At 39.5% G+C, this 24,998-nt stretch overlaps 1 protein-coding gene across 5 annotated transcripts in view; it reads left to right on the plus strand.

Annotated features, from left to right (window-relative positions):
* DCLK2 (doublecortin like kinase 2) overlaps positions 1–17,628 on the plus strand; it is an 80,971-nt gene extending 63,343 nt beyond the window's left edge. For 2 of the 5 annotated variants that reach the window (XR_008436643.1, XR_008436644.1), the window contains 10 exons: positions 343–400; positions 3,547–3,666; positions 5,388–5,534; positions 7,744–7,877; positions 9,148–9,225; positions 10,254–10,350; positions 11,812–11,892; positions 12,638–12,754; positions 13,517–13,599; positions 16,264–16,348. Coding sequence is in view for 3 of the 5 variants with exons in the window: in XM_053974938.1 (XP_053830913.1) it covers positions 343–400; positions 3,547–3,666; positions 5,388–5,534; positions 7,744–7,877; positions 9,148–9,225; positions 10,254–10,350; positions 11,812–11,892; positions 12,638–12,754; positions 16,264–16,476 (1,045 nt within the window). In the remaining 2 variants the exon portion in view is untranslated. Of the gene's footprint in view, positions 1–342; positions 401–3,546; positions 3,667–5,387; positions 5,535–7,743; positions 7,878–9,147; positions 9,226–10,253; positions 10,351–11,811; positions 11,893–12,637; positions 12,755–13,516; positions 13,600–14,416; positions 14,430–16,263 lie in introns of all 5 variants that reach the window. The other 3 variants (XM_053974938.1, XM_053974939.1, XM_053974940.1) reach the window with 2 other exon arrangements.
* The last annotated feature ends 7,370 nt before the right edge of the window (positions 17,629–24,998 follow it).

Raw genomic sequence — 24,998 nt, forward strand, 5'->3', positions numbered from 1 at the left:
CATGTATAATTTTATCTTCAAAGCCTACCAGTTGAACAAAGCTAAGTGGAAGACTGAAGGCAAATTTTGCATGTTGCCTTAAAGGAGTGACAGCGTTGTGCCAGGTCACAAAGAAGAAATTGCAGCTGGATCCTGGGATTAATACACCAAGGGAGCTGGGTTGTGGTAGTCAGGGAAACAGGAGGCACAAATGCTGCTGAGGAAACAAAAATCAAACCCAGGTCTGCTCTGTGAATTTTCTGTCAGCAATCTGCATGGGCCACAGCATGCTGTTAAGATGGTGTATTTACAGAAAATGCCACAATTTTTCTAATTATTGGCTCTCATGTTTTTCTTGCTTAGATCCACAGGAAAGGAGTTTGCCCTGAAGATCATAGACAAGGCCAAGTGCTGTGGGAAGGTAGTGTACAGCCATTTGCATGTGTACAGAAGCAGCACTAGCAGCTGCTCATTAGTCATAAATGGTGGGTGTGTTTGGGTTTTCTGACTATTTTCAGGGTATCTTTTTAACAAGATGATAACGTATCCAAGAACCAAATAGTAAAAACAGTGAGTGTCAGTCTACTAAATAATAGAGAAAAAACAAGCTAATCGTTGCCTATTTTATTGGGCTGACAAAAAATGCTAATATGCACACAAAATTTATTGGACAATTATCATGTGTAAAATATGAGAGACGAAATGTGCAGCTATATGTTTATTTATGTAATTCCCATCCCACTCTGCCTCTTATTTTTCTCTCTGTATGGCTCAACATGCTCCTTTTATAAGCAGAACATGGATTTGAAAAGAGATTTTCACAATCATTTCTTTCTGTTTATGTAGTGTCACCTTCCTGTATTAACAAAGATCTCTTGTGTTCTGAAAACTTTCTTTTAATTCAAACTTTAAACAGAAAAATCCAAAATTGTCTCTTCAGGAGAACAGTATCTCATATAGTTCAAGCAAATACCTGAAAGTGTCAGACCTGTTCTTTCCCTTCATACTTCTTGAGTGTAGATATTTTTAAAAAGGAAGAAAAACTGCCTCCCCTCTTTTTGTCATAAGGAGCTGTGTGATGCTGTGATGACTTCCTATTAGGAGAAGTCCTCAAGCAGAAACATTTTATCTGTGCAGATTTTAAACCACGTATTAAGTGCTAAGAGATGAGGGTTTCATTTTAGCTCATATTCTCTGCGTTTATTTAGAAAATTCAGAAAGAAATCACAAAAATGTGCAGCCATAAGAAAAGGTGCTAGGATTGCCTTTCTGAGATTAAAATGTTGCAATTTCTTTAGCTGTGGAAGGGGTGACCCACTGCAAACAAAATTTTTGGATGATGTGTACAGCTTGCAACTTTAGATGATTTTTATTACTTGTCTGAGTCAGCTGCTTAGGTATCATAAATTGGAATGGTCTGGGGATAGATAATCTATTTTATACAGTAGAGTTTAGAGGAATTTTCTGCTTATCATTCTCCTTGCTTTAAAACATATATATGTAAAAAAAATCAATCCCATGGATGCATAGTTGCCTGTTTTTAAAGAACCTATATTTCTATAGCTAGAGACTGTTGGAAGATGTTTATACCTCTTAGGGCAGCAGCAGAATCATTCTGGAAGAATTACAATAAAGAAAATAATTAAATTTTGCTACAACTTATTCTGTCCTCATTCAGTTCCACAGCCCTGCCTTAAAAACACACATCCAGCCCAAATTTGGATGATTTAAGTGTTGCTTACTGCTCCTTGATCTTGGATGTTCAGAAATTTGAATCCAATTGACTGTTTGCCGCAAGTGGCTTAAATGATCATTACACAATAATGTCTCTGTAAATAAATCATATTAATGTAGATGGAAACATATATTGCACTATCCAGGAGAACACAATTACAAGTTTTGGAATTATTATTTTTTTACATGGCAAAACATAGTAAGGCAGTGCGGTGGTTGAAAATAACTAGCTACATATTAGTCAGCATTTTTTGAGGACAGATTTTTAAACAGTAGCTCAACAACATTCTGGAGTCTTTTTAAAAAATACTGTTTATTTTAGGTATTAATTATGTCTGAGCAGTTTAGTCAAGAAAGCACAGATGAAGCCATTGTGCCTTAGTTGTAATTAATGGGTGTAATGAATCTAATATGTTCCCTCTTCTTTAGGTTGAGAAAGCTGTAATAACATTCTGCTTTTTGCTTGAACTCTTAATGTTAATTTTGAATTTTGAGCCTTCCATCCCTAAGGCTTAGTATGCTGTGGCTGTTCACGTCTGTCTGGTGATGAGATTTAGCATTGTGTTTAACAGAATTGCTTCCTGCTTGTCTGTTTTGTTTTCTCTCCAGAGCACTTTGCTTGGAGCAGGCATATGTTTGTTCAGAGTGACTATTGCTGCTCTTTCAAAGTGAAATTCAAAGGTGTGGTGTTTAACCTGTGTGTGCCGCACTGTTCTCTCACAAAACGAGGTGCACACGTGGCACGTGGTTTCTGAGCTATGCAGCCACAGAAAGCTTTGGCAAAAGCACAATGCATCTGTAAATAACCCCGAAAAAGAAGGTGAAGTGGTGTAAGATCTCCAGGCACTGCCTACACACAGTGGATCACATCTTCTCCCGATGCTCTGCTCACAAATGCATGAAGTGCATGCTCCTTGTCAGTGCATTCAACATGGATGAGTTCCCAGTGCAGTGACATGATTTGTTTCCTGCCAGGGTGGAAGGATACTCATATCTGATGCAAACATTGTTTCTTATTTTGCAGAGAACCTAAATACAATATCCATATTCTAACATTTATAAAGGAAAACTAAAATCATTCTTCATGTGGAAGGGACATGTAATTTTTTTTTTGCTCTCTAGTGTTAAAATGTTTTAGAAAACAAGGCATTTGAAACTAATTTCTTCTCAAAATTAGTTCTTCAGTAGAAACTTCCTCAGAAGCACAGGGAAGGGGAAATTGAACTCAGTCTGTCTGTTATTAAGCTGTTGGAGTCACAACAATTTAAGTAAGCTATTACACATTTTGCAGATTGTAAATCTGAGCAGACATATACAATGAACCAAAATCCATAGCCAAAGCACTCAAAATATTTTTTCTTGAATATACTCCATGACTTTTTTAAAAAATAAAGTCCTTGGATACAAATCCTAGGTAATCTGTCCTTGAGTAACCTACACTAAATGAGAGATGAAGGCTGGAGAGGATCAAGAACATGTTAACTGCTGATGAGGGGTGACAGGTTCCAATGATCCAGCTGGGGGGCAGAAAGGTTCTGAACTTAATTTCACCTCATAATACCCACATAAGAATATAACCTGCACGTCCTGAATTGCTGTCATGGTCTGGGGTCTTTTTCAGAGATGCCCTATTCGTTATGTGTGTGAAATATATTTTAATATAAATGTGGTCAATGATGAAAAACAAGTTAAGATCCAGCAACTGAAAATAACCTTCTGCTGTATAAATTAATCAGCAAAAAGGGTGCTCACTGATCAAGTGATTGGCTGATCAAAGGAAAAGCGAATTGGCAAATTCATGTTTGAGATAAACTTCCATCCTCTTCTGAACAGGAACACCTGATTGAAAATGAAGTGTCTATTCTGCGCCGAGTGAAGCACCCAAACATCATCATGCTCATAGAGGAGATGGACACCCCCACAGAGCTCTACCTCGTGATGGAGCTGGTCAAGGTAAGGCTCAGGGGGCTTTATTTGTCTTTGAATTCTTTGTGTTGATGTGAAATCTGGGCAATATCTAGGAATGCTAAGATCTTGGGAGACATAATCAAATAAGGTTTCAGTGGCAACCCACATTTTTAAATCATAAAAATACACCTGTCAAGCAAGTATATTAATGGGATTTCCTTCTCTTCAGTTGTAATTTGATTATTAACACAGATTTGAGGTAATTTTTCAATGTGCACAGTCTAGAACGAAGTGAATAGGGGGTTTTATATCATGCCTACAATATGCAGGGGTGATAGCAATATGCATTTACTAACAGAACAACTACATTTAGTTCACTATTCTTATTATTTAATAAATTGTTTTAAAGAAATGAACTTTCTATAATGAATTTATCTTAATAAATAAGACAAATAGATTAAACTCAAGCCATTTTCATCCTGGAAAACCAAAACTCAACAGATCTCACCCATTTTGCTTATATCAAGCAGTTCACCAGAGAACAGATGCTGCTTTCATACATATACAGAGAAAACACAAATATTCTTTTTGCTGTCACCTTGTGAGCCAAATACACGAACAGCATCAGGTTCTAGTCATGATTCTCTTGTCTGAGTTCTGTACATGCACCACAACACTGCGCATCAGCTTGATTGGCATGTCAGATACAAATAACATACAGCAAGAGCAGTATGCAGTAGAGCACTGCTCATTTTTTGAGGAGCACTTTTTATTTCTGACTGAGGCACTGTTACATTCAGGAGTCCCATCTAGAATGGTTGCCAGACTGGGAGACCTCTAAAGGAAGTGTGTAGTTACTGAATACATAATTTCTGTAGCCCACTCATCTTTCCTCCTTTCCAGAAGTTATTTTTATACACTATAGGCTTTTTGGGATTTCAAGACAGTATTTTTTTTATGTTTTAATTCACCACCATCTTGGTCTGTATTTCCTGAATTGCTGCTTCTCTTTGGTGTGCATTGAAATGCTTGGAATGCCACCCACAGCTCAGACAGATCACTCCTACAGATGTATCCAGGGAAACCATCATGGAGACTCCCACATGAAATTTGTTGTAATGACTGAAAATGCTGCATCAGTTACTCACTCACACATTGCTGTGTATTCCCAGAGGAACAGGGCATCCATAAACAGCTTGATACATTCAGAAATCACCTGGAAGTTCTGCACTTTGATGTATCTCAATCAGTGGATTCATTTATGTTGGAATGTGTTTATCTTTTTTTCCTCTTCAGCTATATTTATTTGGTATTTCTTGCAATATCTACAGAAATTTGAATTTGCTGAATATTTGTTAGAGGGTTTTTTTTTTTTTATTATTATTGGGCTAATTTATTGTAGGCTTTACTGAAAAACAGGGCTGTTTTTCAATATGTTGAAGGTATTCTACTGGTAAGATGAAGGAAAAGGATGCTGTATTCCTGTACCTGTAGGTAGTATAAAGGAGTGATCAAGGGTAGGAAGATCAACACCAGAAGCCTGGAGTACAGTTAAGAACTTAATGTAGATTACCAAAGTCCCAGTCTAGTATTTGGTGAATAAGAACATCTTTCTGCAAAACTTTTTTTTTTTTTTTTCCTGTTTAACAGGAATTTGAGCATGTCTTTTGGGAAGGAAGCTTTTACATGTTTAGGGGTGTTTTTTTAAACAAATACCATCTTAATTATTCTTTTAAACAATGATCTCTTTCCTTTCCATTACATAGGGAGGAGACCTATTTGATGCCATCACTTCATCTACAAAATACACAGAGAGAGATGGGAGTGCCATGGTCTACAATTTAGCCAGTGCTCTCAAATACCTGCATGGTCTCAACATTGTGCACAGAGACATCAAACCAGAAAATCTTCTGGTACGTCCCATTTATTTTCCAGTATCTTCTCTTACTTTGTTCTCATTAATGCAAATGCTTGTGTAGAAATGTCAAGGAGCACAGCAGAGAACAGCAGGCATATTAATTTAGAATAGTTATGTATGAAGTAAATCTTTTGCCATGAGATAATAATCACTGTAATGCAGGAGAGCTGTGCTCAAACCTGTCCTTAGACCTATCTTTATTTACAGTTTGATTGGCTGCCTTTTGGATAAGCAGGAGTATTATCTCACAAAACAATGAATTTTAAAGCTATGCCAATGAATTATTTATCAGTTTGCAAGTGGGAGAAAGATGGACTGAGAGCCATTTCTTCATTTCTTCAACAATCCTATGGTTACCATCTGAAGCCAGTGGGTTTTTTTCCTTTCACTGTCATTGTAGGACCATCTTTCTGATGGTTTACCAGAATTCTGGCTGGGAATTAACCCTTTGCATACGTTTATTTTTTTCCTAGGCAACTGGCTACTTCTGTTTTCAGCAGAGACATAAAATAACCGTGTTAACAAGAATTACCATGAAGTCTGCTTTGGGAACTACTTATTCCCCAGTCCACAGAGGGCATCATTCCCATTCTGTCCACAGAATGGGCTCAGAGTGTGCTGTCCCACTTACCCACAGAGGTTACACTTGTGCATTACATATTGGATATTAAGTGTCACGCATTGCACCAACAGGACCATAATCTCCCCTGCTTGAGGCATTTCTTAGAAGTCTTTTGTGGTGTTTGTCAGTCCTGTTTAATGAGTTCAAACCGATAGTAGGAGTCACAGCTTATCCCACACTGGATTTTGAAGTATAACAAGAACAGGGCTACAAGCTGAAAATATTTCCTAATTAATAGTCAATTCTTTCCCCAGTAATTCCACTGACAGTGTTTAGCAATTTAAATAAACCCTCAAATAAATTAGATTGTTTAGCAAAAAGAGGCATGGGGGGAGGCTTCTCCTGGAAAATGTAGTCACAGCAACATGGCACTCGAGAGAAAAAATGAAGGTGGAAGTCTCACATACTATTAGTGTATCTCCAAACACAGACAGTCCAAAGAAATTTTAAGCTCTCATTAGAGATTGAATCAGTTATAAATAGGCACAAATGCCCTTTCTGCCTAGAAAGCCTAAAGAGATTACTCAACAGATGCAAATCTTACTCACTGTGATTGACAGCAGCAGAATGTTGAGATAGCATCCTGGTATTGAATGTAAATGCAAATAATTCCCATCAACTGCTACCTGTAATTGCACATAGTTGTTTTTTTTTTTTTTTTTTGCACAGGGTCATCCAGCCTGTCTGGACGGGAATTACATTCCCTTTGCTAGTCATGCATTTTAAAAATGCAAACCCTAAGAGTAATAGCTGGTATAAAGGTATTATATAAAGGAGAACAAGTGTTCCCATTACTGATATGAATTACACAGGAGAACGATGAAAGGTATTGAAGTGCTCAGTTGTTTGAGGAAGGCAAATAAATTCAGCCATTCTGGAGATCATGGAGTCCTCCGTTTTAGAAACTTTGAAATCATGTCAATTTTACATTTTACTTTAAGAGTGAAACTGAGATGAATTTATTAGTGTTGGTCTGGTTTGATGTATGCCTGCCATCACTGTTGCATAGCACTTTTCTTTCTATTGAAATTCAGCTTCTTTCAACAATAGAATGACTCAGTGCTAGATTGTTTATAGGCCTTTTGGTAAGGTGCAGTTGGGTCTGCACAGAAAACTAAACTGAATTTGCCCAGACCAAGCACAGGGAAGACATTTGCTGATGAAATTGCCCAATATGCTGACTAGAATTATGCTAAGATAACAAGATGTTAAACAAATATGATTGTAGCTGCCAGTCCCATTTTAACTCTGGGTCCCAGTCAAATGAAAGTAGAGTATTATATTTTACTGAATATATTTAAAACTTCTCAATATTCAAGGACTGAGTTTTCTTTTCCACATCTAGTTGCTCAAGGCTGTGTCATGGTCTGACCTACATAGCTGGCAGACAGCTCCATTGAACATTTGCTTCAGCTGCAGTCAATGGGAATATCATTTTTTCTCTTCTTGCCCTACAGGACTGTGGACATTACTTCTTTTTCCCATCTTCTTGGTGTGATGATGATGATTTCCCAAAGAAATTAGAGGATATAAAAATGCAGATGTTCTTCTCCTCATTCTGTGATAATTTCTCTGATTCTAGGTGTGTGAATATTCAGATGGAACCAAGTCTTTGAAGCTTGGAGACTTTGGACTGGCAACGGTGGTCGAAGGCCCTTTGTACACTGTCTGTGGGACACCTACCTATGTGGCTCCAGAAATCATTGCAGAGACAGGGTGAGCATGACTGCCTACAACACAGGCCTGGTAACCACTCATTTTTGGCAGGTTGTAAGATCTAAATGCTCCAACAGGCCGGCCCTCCATTGCTTTGTAACCAAACCACCCAAGGGCACCGCTCCCAGTTCTTCCAAGAGGCCAGTATCTTTGCTCTGCCTGCTCCCAGAATTTGCCTTTGCCTCCTTTCCCACCTTCCCAGGACCAGCTCTGGTGCAGTGGAGTCCATTGGTTTGTGCTCCCTGCCTCACCTCAGCATCCAGAGCCCATGGCAGCTGTTTAGGAAGAACAGAGAGGCAAAACACAGTGTTTGCATTAGAAATGGAATCGTTTATATTGGAAGATGCTGCAGACGTCACCTAGTCTAAACCTGTCCTCAGGACAGTTCTAATTAGATTATGTTGATTCAAGTGACCCTTTTGGGTGACACATCCTGTTTGATAACAATTGAACAACCCCATTATTCTGTATTTAACAGGTCATTGCATAAATACAGGAAAAAAATTTAAAAAATATAAACTTTCACCAATGGCAGATTTTCATAAGTCCCCTCTCCTTTTAGACCTATGAGATCTCCATTCCATGCTCTGGCTGACTCTTGCCATAGCTGTAACCACTCTGAATTTCCTAATGGAGGGAGGTTTTGTTGTGTTGTTTCACTCCTTGTTCAGTGCATTTGTTGCATTGAGAAACATTTCACAGCTGCTGTCAGCTCTGGTGTCAGAGGGCACCTCATCTGCATACTTGAGATTTTGACAAACTGAATGTACTGAATAGGAGAAAAGGCCTCTTTTTGACCTCCAGTGTTTTAATTTCTGTGCTTTAAAAGAAAAGTGCAGCTCTTCTTCCCCGTGTTACTCACTGAAGAGGCTGGAGAATTGGTGTGTCTTGTTGCTTAGCAACACATGATAACCTTTGAGAGAGTTACTTCACTGCGGGGACTGAGAAGGCACATCCTTGTCTTTAACCATTAGTGGCTCTGGATTGGGAAACCTGGATGCTGACTTGGATTTGAGTATATTTAGAAGACCCTGGAGAGCCTTGAGGCTTATGGTAGAGAAAAAAAAATCATAGAATCATGGTTTCTTAAGGATTGTAAAGGTATGAAGAAAAAGATGCTCAGGCACAAAATACATCACCCCATTGGTAGCAAGTAACTTAGCACAGATTCTCATGTAATCCTGTCAGCATAATTTATTTTTGATTGGAATGACTCTTTTTTTGTTGTTCTTGTTAATTCAGCACAAGTAACACAGACTTGTTTTCTCAGGTATGGCTTAAAGGTGGATATTTGGGCTGCAGGTGTGATCACTTACATCCTGTTATGTGGATTTCCACCTTTTCGCAGGTGAGTGTCAAAGGGAAAACCAGCAAAAGCAATCAAGTTCTTTCAGAGCAAATCTGACCTTTCTCCCTGCAGGAGGCATCCTTGGGGGAGGAAAAAAGGTGGATCAGATTGATGTGTTTTCCTCACGGTTTTGTTCATTTCTTTGAGTGGCTTTCACTTGTCCCTCATTTTAGGTTTTGGGATCACTTTTTAAAATATACTTTCCTATGGGGGCAGGTGCTTTAGTGCTATGTGGGGTGTGAGGGCAGAGCTGCTTTTCCTTTTGTCTCCACGCGGATCCCAGCTCCGCGATCCACGGGCACGCGCTGCCCTCTGCCGTTGGCGGAGAGCGGTGCTGGTAAACCAGGAGAGGGGAAAAATGTGCTTATCCCACCTTTTTAACCTTGTGCCACACTATTTCTCAGTTCTACTGAAAATCAAATGGGTCTTTTTTTTTTTTTTTTTTTTTTTCCAGAGAATGAGAAGGAATTGGCACATTTTAATAGGGAATTCTGCTCTTAACATATAAATTACTACTAATGCAGGGCCTGTTTGTTCATTTCTACAGTAAAATACTTAACAAAATAGTTAGGTTTTAACTAAAGCACCTCACTGAACAAAAATATCTTGCAAACAATACAATTATTGTTGATGGAAAAAGTAGTAGTTCAGGTATTTGGGTTTTTCATGTGGTTATTTCACGTTTAAAGCTGAAAATGTGTTTTGAAAGATACATTGTATCTTTCAACTAGCAAATGTATTCTTTGATTAGAGTTTTGAGGGAGGGCACAGAAAATGTCCATATCAGGCTAGTAGAAGAACCAGGTTATAAGTGACATTAATGAGTGTGTGTTAACTATGCAGCCCCTACTCTAGCGGAAAAGTTACCTCAATGTATTGGCTCAGAAGAGCTGTCACTGTATAAACTTGCAAATTATGCATTTCTAGTAGTTATTAACATAATTTCTGTTCCATCCCAAATCAAGTTAAAATTCCCATGACAAATTGCTTTTTCTCTCATCATGTTTTTTGTTACTGCTCTTTTACAGTGAAAACAACCTTCAGGAAGACCTCTTTGATCAGATACTTGTGGGGAAGCTGGAATTTCCCTCCCCCTACTGGGATAACATCACTGATTCAGCAAAGGTACTGATATTTTTTCCAACCTGAAACAACATTTCTGACAAGCTCCTGTGCAGCCTGTGCTCAGTTGGGAATGCAGCCTGGAAGATGCAGAGCAGCCCAGTGCCCCAGCTGCTGCACCTTTGCAGTTGGTTTAGCTGAACAGCGCTTGATGACTGCTTAGGTATTTCAGGCTGCCATGGTTCTGCCTGAGCAAAGGTAGCAAAATGCCAGCTGCATTCAGGGAACGGCACACGATACCCAGTTCACTTCATGATGCACTTTACAGCAGGTTCAGTGCTTCAGCTCTGAAATAATTGTCCCTGAATTTTTCCCTTGTCAAGCTTTAAAAGAAAAAAAAATTATTGCTCTGTGGATTGGTTGCAGTAGCCATTTCTTCCTAGTTTTACTTGAGGCATTTATTGGAGCTTTTCAAGAGTTGCAGCCATGGCTAATTGCCACTGCCAGCAGTACTTCTGTGATCATTGCAGTTTTGTTGAAATTAATTGTTGTTGTAGGACAAAGATTCAAGTTGTAAGCCCCACTTCTCAGGTTAATTCATTGAAGTGCTCTGAATAATATGTGAGGACTTGCTAGCAACTGGAGGTGTCTTTTTATCTGCCCAATGACAAGTTGAATTTTTTTTCTGCATTTTTTCTGCATTTCCCAATGGGTGTTTATCCATTTACCAACATTTCCCAAGTCCTAGTCATCTGGCACATTTCCAGACAAGCATTCTGAACAAACAAGGTCCTCAATCTTGGTATTCAAGGTGATGTCTCACTTCAAACTTCCACAGACTAAAGAACTTGGCTGGTTGGTAAAGCTCTCAGTTAGGTGTGTTGTTATTGTCTGCTTGAAGAAACCATTTCCCAGAATTGAAGCAATGGACAGTGCCCTTGAAATAATCTTGATAAGAATATGAAGACTGATAATTTGAGGCTATAAAAGTTTTTTTGAGGAAGAGACTTGGCTCAACGTCTTTTATTCTTCTGCAGCAACACAGAAGAGAATGTTTTCAAATAATTTCATCAGGTTCTTGACTTTCAGGTGCAGATTCTTGTCTCTGATTTGTGTTTTTTTATGTAATGTTACTGAGTGCATGTGCACTGCCCAGAGAGGATCTCATCTCTCCCACATTTGTTTTTGTTCTGGTCATGTGCATGGATATATAGTGAACACAGTGGAATATTAGAGCTGATTTTTTTAGCATATCTTTTTAATTTGTTTTCAATAGACTCAGTGAAACATGAGTATAGTGAAAAAGCTGATATCAAAGACACTGCCTTGCAGACCCTTAATCCTAAAGGGCAAATTTAAGTTCCACTTAAGTCACGCTGGTATCACTGCTATCAGCTGGAGTTGGTTTTTTCCATCCAGGTATCAAGAAGATTGCACTGAGAAGAACTTGGTGCAACATTATTTTCAGTTTTACTATCCTTTCCCACTCCCTTCAAACTCCTCTTTTTTATTTTTTCAATGAAGGAGTTAATCAGTCTGATGCTACATGTGAATGCTGAAGCCCGGTACACAGCAGCACAGATCCTAAGCCATCCCTGGGTGTCAGTGAGTAAATCACATTTCACTTATCTCTAATTTGACATTAAACCTGTAAATCTAACCATTAACATGTAGTATTCAGAAGAAGCAGTACATATATATTTGCTAATAGCAAATATAACACCTAATTTACCATAGACACTAAGCTGATGCCTGCCAGGTACTTCATCTTCTCAGGCAGCAGCAAAGGGGAACACCAAAGTGCATTGCTTATTGATTTAAAATCAATTAATTATTAATAAGTACTACATTTACATGGAGACAGTCAATGCTTATTTTCAGACATGTTCTAAATGTTCTGAATATGATCTGTGGAGTTCCCTGACACAAGAGAAGACAACTCTTAACAAGTGTATCTATGGATAACAGCTCCTCTCAAACATATTTATGATACTTTATAACATGTGATGATTTGAAAGAAATCCAAGTGAAAAATATGCTTTTAGTTTTTAAGATTATTTCAAGCATGTTATTTTTAACTTGCTTGAATCAAACCTGCAGCTTATAATTGTGGGAGAAATCAATGCACTGGAAGTGTCACACGCCATTTTAAGAAACAGAAGTTCGTTCATAAAACAGTGAGTGATTGCTCTGTTCCTCTCCTCTGCAATTGTCTCTCATGTAGCAGAGTGTGTTCACTTTTGGTCTGCCTCTCTGAATATTTACAAGGCATTAAAAAGCAGAAAGTACCCGATGATAAAAAACTTTTTGTTTTTTTCCTACCTTGAATACTGTGTTCTTTCTTATGCAGGATGATGCTTCCCAGGAGAATAATATGCAAGCTGAAGTAACAGGTAAACTGAAGCAGCACTTTAATAACACCCTACCCAAGCAAAATAACACATCTGCTGGGGTTTCTGTCATCATGGTAAGAGAAATGAACATTTTTATACATTGGTAGTATACTCTGCATATTTTCCTGACAGTGCTCTAGAGCACATGTGGTGCAAGAATAGCAAACCCAAAACTAGAACAGTCTCTAATTCTAGTCTTTATTGATGTGTAATGTGGATTGTCTCATTGCTTGAGAGCAACCAAGTCTATCACAGTGTGCTGCCCAAGAGATAAAAATGAGCTTTCAAACAGAAACATGTGAACACTAAGTAGGTGCATGTTAAAATGAAGTTTATTAACAATTTTTTATCATACTGCTCACCTAGTTAAGTAGGGTCTTCCTCGGTGCCTGACCAAGTATTACTTCATCTTGAGCAGTGTTGTTCAATACTACCTGTGCCAGGAAACCAGGATCCATTCCAGAAATTTCCTCTCTTCCTTACTGGGGCCTGTCCTTGTCTGATGCAAGGATGGCCACTGCACACAAAATGCATCTTCAGTAACTTAAAGAAAGTAAAACCATCCATAGTAACATAACAGGGACTTCCAACCTCACCCTCCTATCACTATTAATTACTTTCAAAGCCCAGACCACTTATGTTAACAAGGAGAATTGTTTTAATCCTCTGAGAACCAGCAAACTTAAATAAAATGTTTCTGCCTACATCTCTGTCTTTGCAAATACATTTATGTGAGTTAAATAGGCAAACAATTTAAATGTAGGAAAAGTGATAACATAAAATAAGTCAGGAAATGGATTTCAGGTTCATGCTCTTGTCTACATTTCATTTGACAGTTTGACTTGACAGTTTGAGAGGGACTTCAGAGCTTCATTCTTTATACTGTTGAGACTATGGATAAGCCTGAAGCTGAAAACTGGTATAAAATGCACTATATGTAATAAGAGCAATTTTAATTCTAACTCTCAGCCCCTCTCCAACTTGCATGCCACTTAAGCCTGTCTCAGATCTCTGACACAGCGTAGCTTCTGGCTTCCTATTGGTGTGAGTTTTTTCTGTTAGCTACTGACACTCCTTCAGCCAGGAAAGTTCACCTCATTTTACCTTTTCCTGCTTTATTTCCTTCTAACAGGTATGGAAGGATGTAAATGCATAATTATTAATTGCTGAATGCAGCTCCCAGTTAATGCTGAAAGGAAAAGCAAAATCTTGTTCAAAACACTGTGATCTAGTGCGGGTTAAGCCCCCAATTTGTTATTCTTGCCCTGGTTTACCTTGAGCATTGAAATTTAGTTACCTTTGTGTTCAGAAGTTCTTCACTTGCTCCAGCACTCATTGCTTACCAACATTCAGCTTCAGACACGCACTCTTTGTAATTCTCGTGTATTGCAGTGCATTGCTCTCTCAGTCCACCTGCACATTCACTGGAGCCCCTTTAGCATTCCCTCATTCCAACACTGTCACTTGGCCCATGCAGATAATACCATCCTGTGGCAGATAAGTAAAACTGCACATCCCCAGTTCAATGTCCTTGCACAGGACCCTCCTGCTGCCCCCAAAAGCATGTTGCTCTTAATTCATTACTGATTTTTTTTTTTGGTCAATTAAGAAATGTTCTGTAAATCTAAATTTGTTGCAATTGTGTTAGTTCTGCTTAAAGTAAGTCTAGTTTCTGTCCCTTGCTTCCTTCCTTTTTTCCTCCTTTCCCAATGCCTGCATTGCTTTCCTCTGAGTAGGTCCAAGGCAATGGTACGTACTAACGGCGATGCTTTGTTCTGCTGCACAAAAAGTACATGGTCTCCATTTGTAACAAGAAAGGAGAAATAACTAAGCCAGTCTGTAGTGGAAAAAGCTGTACAGCCACACCAAACCAGAAAAGGAATACCTTTTAAACACTTACGAAAAAAATAGTTCTGTCTTGAGTGATGCATATCTGAAATAGGCTAAAGCAAACACCAATACAACAATTTTTTACTTCCTCAGACATGTCTTGGTTTATTCTCCTGGCAGTCATTTTGTGCATGTCTATATCTCACTGTATGTAAAAACAGCTAGAAAAAGATGAGAGCCCTTTGAAGACAGAAGCAAAGAACTAAACCACTGAACTAGACATTGTTTCTATTTAAAATTGACACTTCCTTTAGAGCCAGACATGAGAAAATCAATCCTAGATAAATAAAAAACATTCTTGCTTAGCAACAGTAAAATTAAAAAAGAAAGCCCTAAACTGCATTACATAGCAATGTAAGCAATGTACTGCTGCTATGAGGACAGCACTGGAGAAAACCACTGTCAGCATGAACTGAAAGCATGTCCTTCCCCTTTTAAATAACTGTACCTGCCACTGAAATAGCAGAAACCCCTATTTACAACTTTTTCCAGCAAGAAAAAAGGTAATGCAATGGTGTCTTGATAATGATAAAACTCCTTTAGACCTTTAGACGATCACTAATCTCAAAAGCTCAGACCCATTTCAGCTGCTCCTTTCCTTGCATGCTCCCTTTGCAGTGTTGATTGTCAGTAGCAGAAACTCAGTTGTGGACTATGGAATTTTCTCCTTGTACCTCTCTATGCAGGGAGGCTAGTGATGTAACTTGAGTTTAAAAAATCCCAACAAAACAACAACAACAAAAAGAGAGTAAATACCTTGTCTCTGCTGTCCTTGATGACTTTGATACAATAAACACATCTGGAAAAAAATGAACTATGCTAAATTAGACTTGTGTCAGAAAATTATTTCAGTATTAAATACTTCAGTGAATAGCGTATTAGTCAAACCCAACTAAAAACACATACATTTTTTCATTACTAAAGCAAGTCCAATCAAAAGAATAAGTTTTTGAAGAAAAGGCAGAGCACCTGACCTTTGCAATCAGCACATATCCTTTAGAGGGCATGGAAATTGTTGTCTTCAGCAGATGTACCACATACTCCAGATATTTGACCTATTCACTACAGAATTCTCAGTTTTCATTCCAACCTGTTGCTCCCTTCTTCTATAAACTCATTTTTAAGTACAGAGTTCAGTAATTATGCCTTTTGCAATGATCAGAGGTCATTTGCCTACTCTCCCCACTAAGCAGAAAATTAGGCCCTTTTCTTGAAAAAAGAAAAAATGTTTAGGTTTCCACCTGTCATCTTCCCCAGGGGCTCCCTTTCTGTACCGCGTGGCTTGTTACACAATTGTATCACTGAGTTCTCAGTAAGCATCACCTGATTCCTTGTGTCTGCAAAAACACAGGTACATAAATTTTGCTAGTAGTTACTATGACAAGTTCCTTCTCTATCACAACCACTCGTGCCATCTTTTTTTCCACATCAGACTTGCAAGACAAAAATTTTAAACCTGCAGCATCATGGCAAGTATACATCTGGAAAAGAAGTTTTCCTTACATTTCCTAAAGTCAGCACCACAAAATTTACACAATTCATTATAAAAATGGATTCCAATGTTATTTCTCCTTTTTTATCCTGGCTGTATTGCATGCAATTTACGTCTTGTAGATTGTTTTAACCCTTAAGACTGGGCTGTATTTAAGTGTTGTTTCATGTTTTGCCTTGGGTTTGTTTTGTTTGTTTGTAGAACACAGCTCTAGATAAAGAGAGTCAGATTTTCTGCAGCAAGCGCTGTCAGGACTCTGGTAGAGCTGGAATGGAGAAAATTTCTGCAATTGCTGCTGCAGCTGCTGATCCTCGTGTGGCTGGGTCCGAGCCCCTCCTCCCTGCTGCTCCTGAGCCACTCCGGTCCCCCAAGCTGCCTTCTCCTGAGCTTGCTGGGGATCAGCCTGGTGCTTAGGACTGGGGAAAACAAATCCAGCTGAAGCTCCCCACACTCTGGCGACAGTTTTCTTCATTTCCCATGACTGTTTTCAGTTTGTGTGCATCTCTCATGGCGAGCCCCAGCCAGATCTGATCCTCTCTCTCGTAGGGGGTGAACAAACCACATCTTGGAAACAGCAGTAGGGGAAAGACTCTGGCAATGTTAGGTGGTTTTTTAAGTTCTCTGTGTCAATAATTAACTCAATTTCACACAGCCTTGGGCTCTGAATAGACTAACTTATGGTGTAGCTAACCATATTTTTATATGAGCAGTGAGGTGGGGAACAGTTACCTGGCCTCACATCCACCAGCAGGCCCTGTTCTGTTCTTCTGATGGGAATTTTCAGAGAAGTGGGAGAGGCAGACAAGGGAAGAAAACTTCTATTTGCCTTCTATTCCAATGCCTCTATTTTTAGCCAAGTTTCTACTAAACTTGAAGAGGCAAATTTTCATGAAGAATTTTTTAGTGGACTAACTGTAAAATATCATGAGACAAACATTTGGAGACAGAGAGGGAAGGATGGATGTTTTCCATCAAGTTTGTTATCTGACTTGCAGGTAGGGTAGTGTTTAGATAATATGAATTTAAATAAAGTAACTTGGGATGTAAACATGAGCAGTGGACATTTATTTGTTACAAAGACTGGAGTGAAGGAAGCCTTTTTGCTTTAGCCATTTTCTATCCTAACCACAAGTGTCCCATCCACACCTTTCTCCAGGGTCAGACTACCTGTTAGATAAAAAAATAAAATTATTTTGGGTCCGTGAAGGGAAAGCCTGCTGCATGTTATCCAAGCTATGATGAGCTGAGCAGCTCCTAAGTCTAGGACAAGCTAATAGAGGAGCTGCCATCAATAGCCATCAGAGGTTTGTCAGTGCTATCCCCCTATTCACCTGGTGCAGGCACTGGAAACCAGGATTGGGAAATAGCTCTCCTTAATCTGCAGTCACAAAATAGACGAGGTTTTCTCTTTACCATAACGCTTAGTTCAATAGAGTATGTATTCAGCTTAATTCTTTTCCTTTGCTCGTTCTTATGAATTGGTCATAGTTCATTTTTTCTCTTAGCTATACTTTCTACTAGAATTGTAAAAGAAAGACCTGCAATAAACTTTCTTCATTAAAAAAAACAGAATACAAAAAGTCATTCCTTTCTTTGAGAGCACAGTTATTTTGTCAGTGACACTTGTCTTCTTTCCCCTGAAGAGACTGAACAACTAGATGCCTACCAAAACAATTTAATAGAATTAATTTGAGGGATTCCCATAAACTTCATTGTTTTAAAGTTCATTGCTTCCTATGAAAGCCATGATTAAACGCGGTTGTTTTACCTTCTGAAGAGCAATTAAAGATCAGAAAGTGCCAAGTGGTAACTTAAGGCCATGGCAACTGAAAGATGTGCAACACCTTGGCAAGAAGACAGTATTAAAGGTAAGAAAACATGGCATGTCTTAAACTATGATAAAAAGGTTGGGCTACAACCAATCTTTGCTAATTAACTTCATTGTGGGTTCCCTGGAGTAAGTTCAATATACTTGAAGAGTATGGGAATAGCCTTTCTGTAAAATAATTTGGGTTTTGGTACTGTGCAAAAAGATGAAGCTATCACTCCAACCTTAATCAGAAGACAAACTTCTGATTCTGGTAAGAGTCTGTATCTGGGTGCCTGTGTGGTTGGTGATTTCTGCAAGAAGTCTCAGACTCTAAGTAAATAGAGATGGGTTGGTGGGAGATGTGGTGGTTGGAAGTCACATAGGGCATAGCGATCATGAAATTATAGAATTCTCGATATTTGGTGAAGTCAGGAGGAACATTAATAAGACTTTTATACTGCACTTTCTGGGGGCAGACTTTGGCCTATTTAGGAGGCTTATTCAAAAAGTTTCTTGGGAAGCAGTCCTTTAAAGCAAAGGAGTTCAGGAAAGGTGGATGTGCTTCAGAACAGAGATCTTGAGGGCACAGGAACAGACTGTCCTTGTGTGCTGAAAGATGAGGCGACGAGGCAAACACCCAGCCTGGATGGGCAAGGAGGTTTTGGAGGAACTTAAGAATAAAAAGAGGATGTATCATCTTTGGAAGGAGGGTCAGGTCTCTTGGGAAATATTTAAGGGGTCTACTAGAGCATGTAGAAGAAAAATTAGGGAAGCCAAAGCTCAGTTTGAACTTAGAATGGTGACTTCGGTAAAGGATAATAAAAAATGTTTTTACAAATATATTAATGATAAAAGGAAGGGTAAGATCAGTCTTTGTTCTTTATTAGAGGCAGGAGGGAACTTGGTAACTGCAGCTGAAGAGAAGGCAGAGGTGTTTAATGCCTTTTTTGCCTCAGTTTTTAGTGGGAAGATGACTTGCCTTCAGGAAAACTGCCCTCTTGGGTTGGTCAATGGTATCAGGGAGCAGAATGGCACCCCCATTATTCAAGAGGAGGCAGTCAGAGAACTGCTGAGCCACTTGAATGTTCATAAATCTATGGGCCCAGACAGGATCCACCCCAGGGTGATGAGGGAGCTGGCAGATGAACTTGTGAAGCTGCTCTCCATCATTTCCCAGCAGTCCTGGCTCACTGGTGAGGTTCCAGATGACTGGAAGCTGGCCAATGTGACACCCATTCACAACAAGGGTGGGAAGGAGGATCCTGGAAATTATAGGGCAGTCAGCCTGACCTCAGTACCTGGTAGGGTTATGGAACAGTTTATATTGTGTGTCATCACACAGAACTTATGGGATGGCCAGGGTATCAGACCCAGCCAGCATGGGTTTAGGAGGGGCAGGTCGTGTTTGACCAATCTGGTATCCTTTTATGACCAAGTGACCTGCCTGGTGGATGCAGGAAAAGCTGTGGATGTTGTTTACCTGGATTTCAGCAAGGCCTTTGGCACTGTCTCCCACAGCACACTCCTGGAAAAGCTGGCAGCCATGGCTTGGACAGGAGCACTCTGTGCTGGGTTAGGAACTGGCTGGATGGCCGGGCCCAGAGAGTGGTGGTGAACAGTGCTGCATCCAGCTGGGGCCAGTCACCAGTGGTGTCCCTCAGGGCTCTGTGCTGGGGCCAGTTCTGTTCAATATCTTCACTGATGACATGGATGAGGGGATTGAGTCCTTCATTAGTAAGTTTGCAGATGACACTAAGCTGGGAGCGTGTGTCGATCTGTTGGAAGGTAGGAGGGCTCTGCAGAGAGACCTGGAATGTTGGTTGGATGGGCAGAGTCCAATGGGTTGGAGTTTACTAAGTCCAAGTGCTGAGTCCTGCATTTTGGCCACAGTAACCCCCTGCAACGTTACAGGCTGGGGATGGTGTGGCTGGACAGTGCCAGGCAGAAAGGGACCTGGGGGTGCCAGTCAATAGCCGGCTGAACATGAGCCAGCAGTGTGCCCTGGTGGCCAAGAAGGCCAATGGCATCCTGGCCTGTATCAGGAATGGTGTGGCCAGCAGGAGCAGGGAGGTCATTCTTCCCCTGCACTCAGCACTGGTGAGGCCACACCTTGAATGCTGTGTCCAGTTCTGGGGCCCAGAGTTTGGGAAGGACATTGAGATGCTTGAGTGTGTCCAGAGGAGGCAACAAGGCTGGGGAGGGGCTTGGAACACAAACCCTGTGAGGAACAACTGAGGGAGCTGGGGTTGTTTAGCCTGGAGAAAAGGAGACTCAAGGGTGAACTTATCACTCTCTACAACTTCCTGAAAGGTGGTTGTAGTCAGGTGGGGGTCAGTCTCTTTCTCCAGGCAACAAATGTCAGAACAAGAGGACACAGACACCGACTGCATCAGGGGAAATATAGGTTGGATATTAGGAAGAAGTTTTTCACAGAAGGAGTGATAAAATATTGGAATGGCCTGCCTGGGGAAGTGGTGGAGTCACCATCCCTGGATGTGTTCAAAGAAAGACTGGATATGGCAATTGGTGCCATGGTTTAGTTAAGGTGTTTAGGGCATGGGTTGGACTGGATGATCTTGAAGTTCTCTTCCAACCTAGTCATTCTGTGATTCTGTGATTCTCAGCCAAAGAAAGGATGTGGAATTTCAGGTGAAGCAGGCTAACCAGCCACCACAGCAAAGACCAGGAACCTCCAAAAGAGCGGAATGGAGAGATCAGCAGAGTGGGAGTAACAATCAAATTATGAATGCTGAGTTAAGTTCTATTTTTCCTAAGAGGATGGATTCAGCTATGAAGAAAAAAACTGCCATGGATTGGCAAGGATTTCAAACAAGTTGTGTTGCACAAATAATTACACATTATAACAGAAGGGATCATCACTTGCCTGGTCAATAGCTGCCAGTTCTAAATTACTGCCTTGTCTCGTGGAAGAAGAAAGTAAAGAGAAATACCCTGAATTCATGTCCCTAAGTTCATGACTGATCAACATCTAAACAATCTTAGACAAGTATTTTGATTCACAGAGCAGAGGCAGGTTCCAAAAATGTCTATTTAAAAATAGTGATGACAGCTGGAAAGATAATCATATGGTCAACAGCAGATAAAAACAGGATAGCTGGGAAAATCCCCAACTCTTTGTGTAACCTTAGCAAAATTATTGCACTACTCCATGCCTTAAAATACTTCCACATAAGTTCAGTCTATGCATAGGTGCAGGAGATCTCACACTTTAACATAAAAATAAAATAAAGATGTGTTGGTTAACTAAAAGGCTTAATGAAGGCCCCTAAGTATCACATTTGGTTTCTTACCTGCTGCACTTTCATTTAGTCCTTCTCTTGTAGTAGAGCCACCTGCTGCTGGAAGAAGGCAAAAACAGTTCTGGTTCACTATTTTTTTTCCTGTTATAAAGGGAAAGAAACTATTATAGAAATTGAAAACAAGTTATACATTTTTTAGAAAGAACTGTTACAAACACTCCATAGTGACAGCTCTACTGCTACCACGCCTACATTTAAAAAAACATTATTTAAAAAATATTTTAAAATATCCTAATATTTCTAGGTACTTTGAAAGTGAGTAGTTGTTCACAAAAGTCCAATGAGCCATTCCTGCAGTTCTAGATTTAAAGAGGACTGATTCCTCTCCTGCCATAAATCAGCACAACACTATGTCCACTGATTGATTCCCTTACAGACAAGTATCCCCCTCCTGGAACAAAAAAAAAAAAAAAAAAAAAAATTAAAAATTCTCAAAATACATTAGTGAATATGCTGTTTTATGGTGTTATTTTCATCAAGTATTGACTCATTCTTAGTAGCTAATTGTCAAGAATATTTACACAGGACAGTAAATCCCATTTAATCCTGGTTTTCACATCCATCTTTCTTCCTCCCAGTAGTCACTGGTCTAATTAGTACAGCTTGATAGCTATACTGATACTGATACTGATTCCTTCACTTTTACATAAATATATGTATTTATCAATCATTTTTGGTTTTATCAATTTTTAAATGGGAAACTATATTTTGCATTTACTCTTTCTTTGTTTCAAGCTATATCCAAACAGCAACTGGAAAGCAGCAGAAATGCACAAAACTAGCAACCAAGCCAAAATGCTCATTAAGTAAAACTGATGGTTTTAAGATGACAAAAAAGACAAGCAAGTCAAACTCTCCTACTTGGAGTCAACTTCAATGTCTAAAGCACAGAAGTAGGTATTTAGTTGACTTTTTCTGTCAGGGGAATTCACTCTAGCAGGATTTTTGTTTTCTTTTTAACCTAAATTAGCATTACAAAAAAAAAAAAAAAAAACAAAAAAAAACCAGGGCAGGGAGTGGTAGCTGCAAGCAGCCATGCAACCATCCACTAGGAAGCTGTTGCTTTTGTTCATGATTTTTTTTTTTCAAAGAGAATTTGAATTTTAAGTGCCTTTGTTTCCTTTGGAAACAGGAAGCCAAGAGTGTGAATTGTGCAAAGTGCAGGTTTCAAAGAAGTACCAAAAACTGTTCCCTCCTCCCCAAAATAACAGGTGAGATGCTGAATGTTTAAACACTGCTTGAATTACACTATTTGTTTTGTTTTAAATGGTAAGATTTTGGTTTTTGCAGATACAGAAGCTTGAAAAAAGCATCCCATCCACACAGGATAAGCAAGGCAAAAAGCAAAATGGGAGAGCCAGGTACAAAGCAATTTCTGTTACTGGACATTGCTATTGCTGATAGCCCCAGAGTCTCACCACACAACCAGACTGAGCTGTGCCTACAACATTTTGCAGCTCAGAGGTCACACAGCAGCAAGAAAAATATTAGAATAACTTGAAGAAAAAAAAAAATATATATATTATCATTTCTCAAATGTTGTCCATTTAGCAAACAGCAAGTACCGCATTTTGGGAACCCTTTTTTGTCTATTCCCACACAATGCAACATCATTTCCAAAGCTCATACCACAATGTTTGATCCAGGGGCAAAGTTGTGTGCAATTTCAGATTTTACTAAATACACACATCTCTTTGGTTTCAAGACTATGCTTTCCACTATTATCTCAATTAATTTACAAAAAAAAAAGGTAGTTGTATTTCCCAAAATATATAAATAATTGTGAATTTTTTTACATTCCTTTTCTAACAATATGCTTCTTGCCAATGTCTCAACTGAAAGCACACTATTTACATGTACAAGTTAGAATTTATTCTTTCAAACTTTGTATGTTTTAATCTTTTTTTTACCTCATGACAATGGTTGTATTTGAATTGAGGAGCTTTAGGTTAAACAGTTGAATTTCAGTACATATGAGCAAAATCTAAAACCATTTCTTTTTTTTTTTTTTTTTTTGAACAGAGCTTTTAAAGACCAGCTTTAAATTGTGATGCATCATTAACTGCATTAATTTACTAAAGATCTTAGGTTGGTTCTGCACAAAAGTAAACTATTTTTGATTTCATGTAATGATGTACCATATGGTAAATCCATGCAAGTGACTTGTTTCAAGTGCTACACAAACATCCTAACCCTGTATAGGAGAGCTCTCACTGGTTTAGATCAGCACTCTCAGAATGGCCCCTCTCTGCTTCTATTTAATGAGGATAAACCCAGTTTCTCAAGAACAATATAGTGATCTGTTATTCCCCTTCAATTACTTCTGGGAGAAAGAAAAAATAAGTATGCCATACCACAAACACACTGAAATCTCTATGAATATGAAATTTAGGACATAAAGTGGAAAAACAGCAGTCTAGATAGTCACCTTACTTAGGCCATTCTTATTCAATACAACTAACAATAATCGTGTCCTGACTAAAGCTACAATAAAATTCACTTCCCATTACCTTGATATCAGATCAGCTCCTTGGGATGTTTACCAGGAAAAAAGTGCTGCAGAGAGGTGAAGGACTACCAAGAAGATGTCAAGGCAAGAAACAATAACAGATACATACACAGCTTGCCTTCAGGTGTAGAGACAGAGAGCACAACACAGCCAGGAACTGCAGAAATAGCCTCAAGTCTGAGCATTCATTTACCTCTGCCTGCAGTAGCACCACAACACAAACTTGCTTCAGAGAAACCGCCATTCTGACCACCCCATCTTCTCTTGCCAGATCCTACAGCATTTCTATCAGCATTTTGCTGATAGAAAATAAAGGGATTTCAAGTTACATTTGCCAAGTACTGCACAACCTAACCAAGCAGTACTGCTACACAGCACTTCTCATAACCACACCTGGCAGCAGCTCTGTTTGAACTCACCAGGGCAGAAGAAAGGCCAGACTGTCACATAAAAGATGTTCTTCATAAATGCTCCCTCTGCATAAACACATTGGAGGAGAGGGGTCTGTCCCTCTCTTGAGGAATATTCTGCCACTAGCAGCCAAATGAGGCCCAGCTGCAGGTTAACGCCTGGCACCTGCTGATAGCTTTCAGGTGATCCAGGTGCTGCCCTGAAGAGAGTAACAAGTACCTGAGTAGCTGGCAATTTAACCCTATTTTCCATCTCATCACAAACAGCATGAGGTGGACTACTTCAGCCAAAGCTGAGATGCCAAGTGCACGCCTGGGCCCCAGAGTGGTGTCCAAGGTATTTGGGTTCACCTGTGGAAGGAGGGGATGTCCTACTCACCAGAGCAGTCCAGAACGGAGGCGTCTTCACAGGTCTGCTCATGGCGGAGAGGTGAAGATGTCCTTTCCCACAGAAGGGCTGCAGCCCTCCAAAGGCAAAATGGCACACTGCATCAGCTGCTGCTTCCCAAGGAGGGTTAGGTGCAACTCAGGACAGCACACATAGCTGTGCTTCCAGTTTGGGAAAGCATTTTCTGATCCAATAGAGCCCTTTCCAAAACAAGCAACCTACCTAATCAACTCCCTGTGAAATATTTTGGCTCCAAGATCAGGAGCTATTATTTCTGTCAATAACGAAGTGTTTCCTCATAAAGAGAAGACTTTCAGGATTTCCATTTGGCAAAACACACCTTTTTCTTATTTGTTTTCCCTCCACCCAGTCTAGGAAAAACCACCCCTGGCTCAAGACAAACTCAAATTTAAGTTCAAGACCATTCCAATTTCCCCTCAAACTCTGCTGATATAAGCCTGTGAATGTTGTTGAACTTCAAGAAATAGGAGATACAAGT

Source organism: Vidua macroura, chromosome 4 (genome assembly GCF_024509145.1).
Source record: "Vidua macroura isolate BioBank_ID:100142 chromosome 4, ASM2450914v1, whole genome shotgun sequence".
Taxonomy (NCBI): Eukaryota; Metazoa; Chordata; class Aves; order Passeriformes; family Viduidae; genus Vidua; species Vidua macroura.